At 51.9% G+C, this 8,348-nt stretch overlaps 1 protein-coding gene across 1 annotated transcript in view; it reads right to left on the minus strand.

Annotated features, from left to right (window-relative positions):
- RASA3 (RAS p21 protein activator 3) overlaps nt 1-8,348 on the minus strand; it is a 168,812-nt gene that overhangs the window by 36,198 nt on the left and 124,266 nt on the right. Inside the window, exons 11-14 of the mRNA XM_045283815.1 lie at nt 7,674-7,788; nt 6,439-6,513; nt 2,572-2,695; nt 324-430 (exon numbers count right to left, since the gene is read on the minus strand). Coding sequence (XP_045139750.1) covers nt 324-430; nt 2,572-2,695; nt 6,439-6,513; nt 7,674-7,788 — 421 coding nt within the window. The remainder of the gene's footprint in view (nt 1-323; nt 431-2,571; nt 2,696-6,438; nt 6,514-7,673; nt 7,789-8,348) is intronic.

The raw sequence follows: 8,348 nt of genomic DNA on the forward strand, positions 1-8,348 counted from the left end.
AAAAAATCCCTACTGGTTAAAAAAACCTCGGCCAAGTTATCCAAATATGTTTTTCATACAATTTGTACCCTTCCAAATGAATAGTTATGCAAGCTGCAGTGCTTAAGTAAAATGCCGGCAAAACCTGCATGTGGATGAAGAAAGTCACAGGTACAAAGTGTGTTTATGTTGCTTTTTTTTTAACAACCCAACAGCCCCAAGCACACGGCCGCAGCTTCCACTAGTCAGCACAGTGCTCTGGGAAGCTGGCGCCGAGTCCAAGATCGGCTGCTAACTCACGAAAACTCTGACAGCACGGGAGTGGGGCTCCCCTGCTCACTTACCGTGTGGTGAGGGGTGAGCTGGAAGAGGTTGGGGGAGAGGATGGCAGGCGCGAAGAACCTCAAGAAAATGAAGCTGCTCACTGCAGTGTACCTCACATCCAGGTCATCTGCAACCGGGAAAAAGGAAAGGGCCATTTCTCCTGGCTTCTGGGGGGCGCAGGGGGGAGGGAGGGGCAGAGGGTGTGTGGGGTGTGTGTGTGTGCGTGACGTTTCTATCTGGGAACACCTCTGGACAGAATGCTTCAGCCCAATGTCTGCAGTTCCCGAGCCCTCCCCACTCTCCCACTCTGACCGCGATAGAAGAAATTGTTTCCTTTGGGGCAGGGTTTGGTGTCTCGTGCACAGCCTCCGTTGGGGATCTGGGGCTATAAGCAGGCATTTGATCCATTCACTCAGCTCTAATGGTGGGACAGGGGAGGTCTGCCCATTCTGTGATCATCTACTCACATCTAGGATGTGAGAATATGTCTCATTTTTTATCATTGTATTCCAAAAATAGGGTTGACGGCCTGCTCCGAGGCATCTGGGAATTGTCCTTCCGAGAAGACTGAAAGTGGCCTGTCCCCTGCTCCTAACAGGCCAGCTCAGGAGTGTCTCAGCCTGCAGACAACCAGGCCCCCAGCAGCGGTGGGGGGGAGACGGAAAGCTGATGTTTCCAGCGGGTGTGGACAAAAGGGCCTGGGGTTTGGAAGACCACTGTCCCTGTCTGGACCCCAGGGATTGTTCTGAATGATGACTTAATAAAAACAACAAAAACTTTTCATTGCAAATTGGCTAAGGTTTATAGAGCAGAGCAGTTTTCCATTTGATGATTTCCGCACCTTGTGTTTCATCTCCTTGACTGCGATCCTCACAACCTCCCATCCCTCCCCTGTTTCTTTTTTCCATCCTTCCTCCTTTCTGCACCCTTCTGCACTTGGTCCTTGGAGCCATGCTGCCCTTTTGACCTCCCAAGGTTGACTGTTCTAAGGTGTGGGGACCTCCTATGGTTCTTGTTCCCCTTCTTGACCTGTCTAGTTTGCAACTAACGTGAGCGCAAAGGTTCTCCAGGGTCAGGTTGATATAATCCACTCCATCCCTCAGGCCAATCTGGGGAGGGACAGAGTGGAATTGTCCCATGGTCTCGCCCTGCAGGGGGAGGCGAGGGAGGGGGCCACTGCTCTCCTCTCGAAGCCATTCTCTGGCCTCGGCCTGTGAGACTCTGGCCTCCAAGCACTCCTCTGACTGTGCGTGGACTGTGCCCCGGTCCCTGGTCATCACAGTCATGACAAACCCTGCTCCTCCAGCCCAAGCAAGGACTTTGCCGGGCCTGGCTCCCGGGACACTCTGTGCAGGGTGGTTGAGGGCGACACCCTGTAGCACCCAGCACAGAGAACAAAGCAGGTGTTCTACAGAACTGCACTCAGATCTCCGGGACAGGCCTCACTTCCCCTGCCCCACATACTTCCCCAACACTCTCGTGCAGGTGTCTATTTGGTTGGACGCAGGGGAAAAGGCTTGCTATGTCCACAGCATGGGCCAATGCCTCACAACTCACTACAAGGAAAAAAAATAAGCGGGGAAAATTTTAGGGGGCGGTGCATGTTCTCCAGAGGGGTAGCACCGGCATTCAGAAATGCTCACACGCAATGGCCGCCGCGCTGACTCAGAGTGACGCGGGGCGGCCCTCGGGTGTATCAGGGCAGGGCTCTGCTCCCCAAGGTTTTCAGGGGCTGATTGTTTGGAATAAGATCGCCAGGCCTTTCTTTCGAGGCCCCTCCGGGTGGACTTGAACCTCTAATCCTTTCAGTCAGCAGCCAAGTGCGTCCCCTGGTTGCCACATCCGGAGTCTCTGCCCGGAAGACCGTCCTGAGGTGGCTGGAGGCCCTGGCATTGGGAAAGCTCACCCACTAGAAGACGACAGGACAGACGAGACGGAACACATTCGCTGAGAAGCTAATGACTGGTAGCAAACAAAACGAAACAAAACAGAAACAGAAAAACACACCAGGAACGTAACCACGGAGGAATGGCCAGCGAGGGCTTGTCGGTGCTGACACCACCTGGAGGCCCATTGCAGCAAGCTATGGGTTAAAACGGTTTTTGTTTGATGTTGCCGTGCAGACTCTAAAATGCCCCCGTTTCTGGTTTTGCTTTGAAGCCAGCCCAAAGGCTGTGAGGCACATGGCAGGTGGGAGGATAATTCCCGAGTGAGGGGCTGTGGTTATTTCTAGCACCGGTAAGCATATGCTGAGGAGGAGCGACTCACCTTGGAAGCGCTTGGCGGCCGACTCCCTCAGGGAGAAGAAAATATCGCACATGACAGTGGGGCAGCTCACCCCAGACTTGGAGATCCCAGTGAAGATGCGGTCCACATACTGCCTCAGGTTCTCCTGTGACAGTGGGGGGATATGTCATGCAGGCCCGGCCAACGCTGGGAGGCAGAGGGTACAGCCGGGATCTGTGCTTTGCCCTGGAGTGCAGCCCCCAGCTGGGGTATCTGGGGGCTGAGGGACCCACTCTCAGAGCAGACCTAGACACTGGGCAGGTGCAGACCAGTGGCCAGACTCTAGGCCAGGGATGCTGACAGAGCACGCCCAGCAGGTCTTTTCCATGGAGGCCACTTTCTCAAATGTCACCTTCTCGGGGAGACCACCTTCCCTGGTGACCTGAGACCCTGCTTGTTTTATTTCTCCCCATCAGAACAACAACAACAAGCAAACATCCCTGCCATGAAGTCAGTTCTGACTCACAGCGACCCGATCTCTCTTGAAATGGCCAGTGAGTTTGAACGCATGACCTTGCTGTTAGTAGGCCAATGTATAATCCACCACTGGGGCCTCTTCTCTCGATAGTGCTGGTCCATTTCTGACACACCACACAATTCTTTGCAGCCCGTTCCACTGGAATGGAAGGAGAGTTTTGTCTCTTGTTCAAGACTGTCTCCCAAGTTCCCAAACAGCGGCTGGCACACGGGAGGTACAAAGGAAGCATTGCCGGGGGGCAGCTGGCTGGATGAATAGACGATGGATTGATGGATGGATGGATGGATGGAAGGATGGATGATGGCTGCAATGAAGGAATGATGGATGGATGAATAGATGGTGGATGGAATGAAGGAAGGAAGGGTGGAATGAAGGAATGATGGACGATGGATTGATGGATGGATGGATGATGGAAGGTCAGAGTGATGAGTGGATAGAGCAATGGGGAATGGATTGATGGAGGTGGAAAAAGAAGAGAAGGTAGCATGATGGAAAGGGACGTAGGGGAACAGAGAGAGGAAGACATGGAGGAGGGCTTCAACTTCTAGCGGGCCCTGATTGGGCCTCACTGGGCCGACTCCATGGTCTCTGAATTCCCTAATCAGTCTTCTCAGGATAATCCGTGGGTACCCAGCCATACATCCATGCCCAAAGTTGCCCATGCAGTCCCCAGAGAGAGCTTCCTCACAGGCGAGTGACTGCCCTGCCTTGAGTTTTCTGCTGCTTCTCGCCTTTAGGAGCAAAGCCCAACTTTCCACCCTCTCACGAGGCCAGCTAAGGCCCAGCCCCTCCCTGCCTCCTCTCTGTCCAGGGTATACCCAGCTCTAACCCTTCTCAGACACTTAGCCCATTGTTCCCTTCCTCCACACCCTGGGCCAGACTTCCTCTCTCCTTCCTGACCTCCACCCCAGATTCATTTTATCAATGAATGTTGACACTGTTGCCATTGAGTCCGCGCCAACTCACGGCGGCCCATGTGTGTCAGAGCAGAACTGCGCTTGATCGAGCTTTCAGCGGCTGATGTTTCAGAAGCGGACCACCAGGCCTTTCTTCCAGGGTGCTTTCAACGAGCGCTTAACGCTTAACCACTTCAGACCTTTCTGTACAGCTTGCTGTATAGAAGACATGCTTCCTAATACCCATCTCCTCTTAAAACACATCCTAAAAATTATAATGCTATATAGCACTGAAACTAATTGTTCCTTGGTGTTCTGGGGAATAGAGAAGAAATAAAACAAAACAAACAAAAACACCACTGTCTCCTTCTTCTCTACCACAATTCCATAGAGTATGGAATTAAAACCCATTAAAATATAGCTTCCTGAAGTAAAAGGAAATAGAGGAAAGAACTAGGAGGCAAAGGGCATTGATAGAGGTCTAAATATAGCCATGTACATCTGTAAATATATTTATATATGTGATGGGGAAATGGATCTATGTTTTTGGGTTTAGTATTAAGGTAGCAGATGGACACTGGGCCTCCACTCAAGTATTCCCTCAATGCAAGAACACTTTGTTCTAGTACAAAAGAAGAACACTTTGTTCTAGTAAATTGGCATTCCATGAGCCTCACATTCCCAACAGGATCACTGAAGACAAAGTGGGTGCATAAGTAAATGTGGTGAAGAAAGCTGATGGTGCCCGACTATCAAAATATATAGCCTCTGGGGTCTTAAAGGTTTGAAGATAAATAAGTGGCCATCTAACTGAGAAGCAACAAAGTCCACATGGAAGAAGCACACCAGCCTGTGTGATCATGAGGTGTCGATGGGATCAGGTATCAGGCATCAAAGAACGCAAAAACCCTACCATTGTGAAGGAGGGGGAGTGCAGAGTGGAGACCCAAAGCCCATCTGTAGGCAACTGGACATCCCCTTACAGAAGGTTCCCGGGTAGAAGACAAACCAGTCAGGGTGCAGTGTAGCAAAGATGAAACACACAACTTTTCTCTAATTCTTTAATGCTTCTCTACCCCCCACACTAACATGATCCCAATTCTATCTTACAAATCCGACTAGACAAGAGGATGTACACTGGTATAGATAAGAGCTGGAAACACAGGGAATCCAGGGCAGATGATCCCTTCAGGACCAGTGCCGAGAGTGGGGATACCGGGAGAGTGGAGGGAAGGTAGAGTAGAAAGGGGGAACCGATTATAAGGATCTACATATAAGCACCCCCCACCAGGGACAGAACAGAAAAGTGGGTGAAAATAATAATAATTTATAAATTATCAAGGGTTCATGAGGGAGGGGGGTGGGAAGGAGGGGATAAATGAGGAGCTGATACTGGGGGCTCAAGTAGAGGGAGAATGTTTTGAGAATGGTGATGGCAGCAGGTGTACAAGTGTGCTTGACACATGGATGGGTGTATGGATTGTGATAAGAGTTGTACGAGCCCCAATAAAATGATGTAACAAAAAAAGAAAAAAAAATTATAGTTATGTGTTGTTAAATGAAAACACTGAAAGAGTGAAGATTACGTGACATTACTATCCTAAGATTATTCTCAACTACTAAATGAATAAAAAATTTTAAAAACTGAAAAAAAGAGAAAGCATATGGCTTCCTGAAAGCAGGCACTTTGCCTCAGGCATGACCTGACGTGAGGAAATCACAGGAAAAGACGAACACGTTAAGGTGAAGTGTCAAAATCAGGGAGGTTTGCTTTTCCCCCTTGCAGAACCTAGCTCCCAGGGGCATCATGTGGTACTCAAGTTCTGGGCATGTCAGCTTGCTGAGGTGCAGGTTCAAGGCCAGGCGAGGCAGCCTGAAAAGGCATGGGAGGCCATCTCTAATGAGAGGACTCCCAGGAAGTCCAGGACGGGAGGGAAAGAGCAGGAGAGTCCAAGAAGCCCGGTGGGCAGTGGAGCTGAGCAGGGACGTGAACAAACAGAGAGCCATGGCTGGTGTGGATCCATAGGTGGTCGTCCGCCTGGACCGACAGCTTCATATGTGCTGAACCACAACGGCCTACACTAAAGGCAGACAGTACTTACAAACCTCTCCATTCCAGACTCTCCTACTCAGCCTGCTTCCCAGCCCCGTCCTGAAAGCTTATGGTCAGAGATGCCCTCGCTCCACCAACTAATCCCTGCCATTGAGTTGATACTGACTCCTAGCAACCCTGTAAGACAGGGTAGAACTGCCCCTGTGGGTCTCTGAGACTATACCTCTTTATGGGAGTAGAAAGCCTTGTCTTTCCCCCGTGACTGGTGGTTTTGAACGGCAGACCTGGCGTTAGCCAAGGCATAACCACTATGCCACCAGGGCTCCTAGAGACGCCCCATGGAGCTGCGATACTGAAAAACCTCAAGAGCAGGTGGCTGGTGGTGGAAACATGCCCATGAACGGAACAGGGGAAGTTCTTACCATGTTGTTTTCGAGGTTTTCGCCATCTTTTAACTTCACGGGGTCAATTTCACAAGACTTGTGGCTTTGGCATATCTGGAAAGAGCATTGAGAACAAGGATGAGAGCGGGCAGGGCCCAGGGCACAGGAGGAGAGCGGGGGCCGGGGCAGCAGGCCTCACTGAGCTCAGGTATCCTGAGCTGGATTCAGAGAACAGCTCCGAACGAGGGCTTCTGCAGCCCTGTCGGTGGACACAGAAGCCGGGAACTGGGGAGCCAGGAGGCAGTGGGGACTCAGACCCAGCCCCAGCACCCTGTGGGGTAAGGAATGAGCTCCTCCTGGCTGCAGCTGCACCAGCTGGAAGGGCAAGCATGCAGGGTCTCTGGAGGGGCGAGTCCGTGGGTAGCAGTGCAGGAGATGGCGGGCATGCGCACAGTGTGCCATCAGGATTCGGTCTAGAGCAGCTTTCTGAAGACCGTTTTCTCGGAGGGGTCACCGGGCATTGCGTTTCATCAGGCTGGAATAACGATTTCTGACTGCAAAACGCGAACATGATTTCTTCCCCTATTTTGATTATTATTATTATGTTTTTGGTTCACAGCTCAAACCTGAATGCTATTTAAAAGTTTCTCTCTCATTTACCTGTTTTTTATGAAACGGTCCTTGGGGTGGGTGGGGACAGGGCCTGACAAGGTATCACTTGTAACAGGTTAGGGTAGAAAGCGCTGAGTCATTTGGGGCGGAAGCGTGTGGTTTCCATGTGCTACTCAAGGTCCAGTCTGGAAGGAAGGGGGGGGCGACTGCAGGGGAGCGATAACGAGACAGGCTCTCGGAGCTGCAGGAGGGCTCTAGAGAAAACAGAAAACTAGTCCTTCGTGGCTGTAGGAAGGTGGGGGACCAGGACATCATCGCGAAGAACCACCTCATCCTTGCATGGCCTGCGGTTTCTAGGTGGATGAGGGGATGATTAAGGTTTTCTTTTTTTAATTAAAAATAAATGCAGCGGGCAATGGAATATCAATCAAGGCACCTCTCTATACAAGCAAGGAAGACAGGGTTCCTGGGGTGAAATCAACAAGAGGGCTGGAGTTAAAGTGGTCGCTCTCGGTGAAGCGGTAGGCCTCTGCAGGCTTCCCTATGTGTGTTAGCATTCCCAATGAGCAGAAGAGCTCTCCCAGGGCAGGGAAGCTTGGCTCCCTCTTCAGGGCTATTGCGAGGGCCCGGGCGCTGGCCGCGGGGGTCTGCCGGGGGCTCACCTCCTCGATGATGGGCTTCAGGGTGTCATGGAGGTAGTGCATCCCTGCCAGCTTCATTGTCTCATCGATGCACTTGGAAGTCAGGGAGTTCCCTCGGAAGATGGTATTTGGGTCTCTGGAAAATAGTCGGGGGCCCGATTTTTGTCACCAGGACACACTGACACACGTCCACGAAGCACAGCCTGCTTTGGGGGGGGCACCCTATTGTCTGATCCAGAAGTAGCAGGCCACCCCCTCCCCCATGAGTCTGTTTTCAGATGTTTTTAGGTGGTCGAGAAGACCCAGGCCCCTCATGGGCACACTTGGTGTGATGTTGGACCGAGCCAGCAGTGCCGCGGAGGAAAGACCTGGGGGTCGGCTCTGCGTCAATGAAAACGGAGCACAGCCTTGGGAGGAGTTCTGCTCTGTAAGGGATCCACCGAGCAGCCACGGGAGGCTGTCTTTGGAGAGGATGCAGACCGGACATTCTGAAACCCACCCCTCTGGGTCTCGCTCCTCCATCAACCTCCTACCCCTGGGTTCTCAGCCAGAGGGTAACACCCTGGGTCCATCTCTGCAGCCCTTCACCTTTTCCCTTGGGGCCACAGTTGTTAAGCAGCGAGCTGCTAACCTGAAGGTCTGGACCCACCAGCTGCTGCTCCTTGGGAGAATGAGGAGGCTGGCTGATCCAGGAAA

Source organism: Echinops telfairi, unplaced genomic scaffold, assembly GCF_000313985.2.
Source record: "Echinops telfairi isolate 266 unplaced genomic scaffold, ASM31398v2 ScPeMD7_7467;HRSCAF=8505_1, whole genome shotgun sequence".
NCBI classification, from domain to species: Eukaryota; Metazoa; Chordata; class Mammalia; order Afrosoricida; family Tenrecidae; genus Echinops; species Echinops telfairi.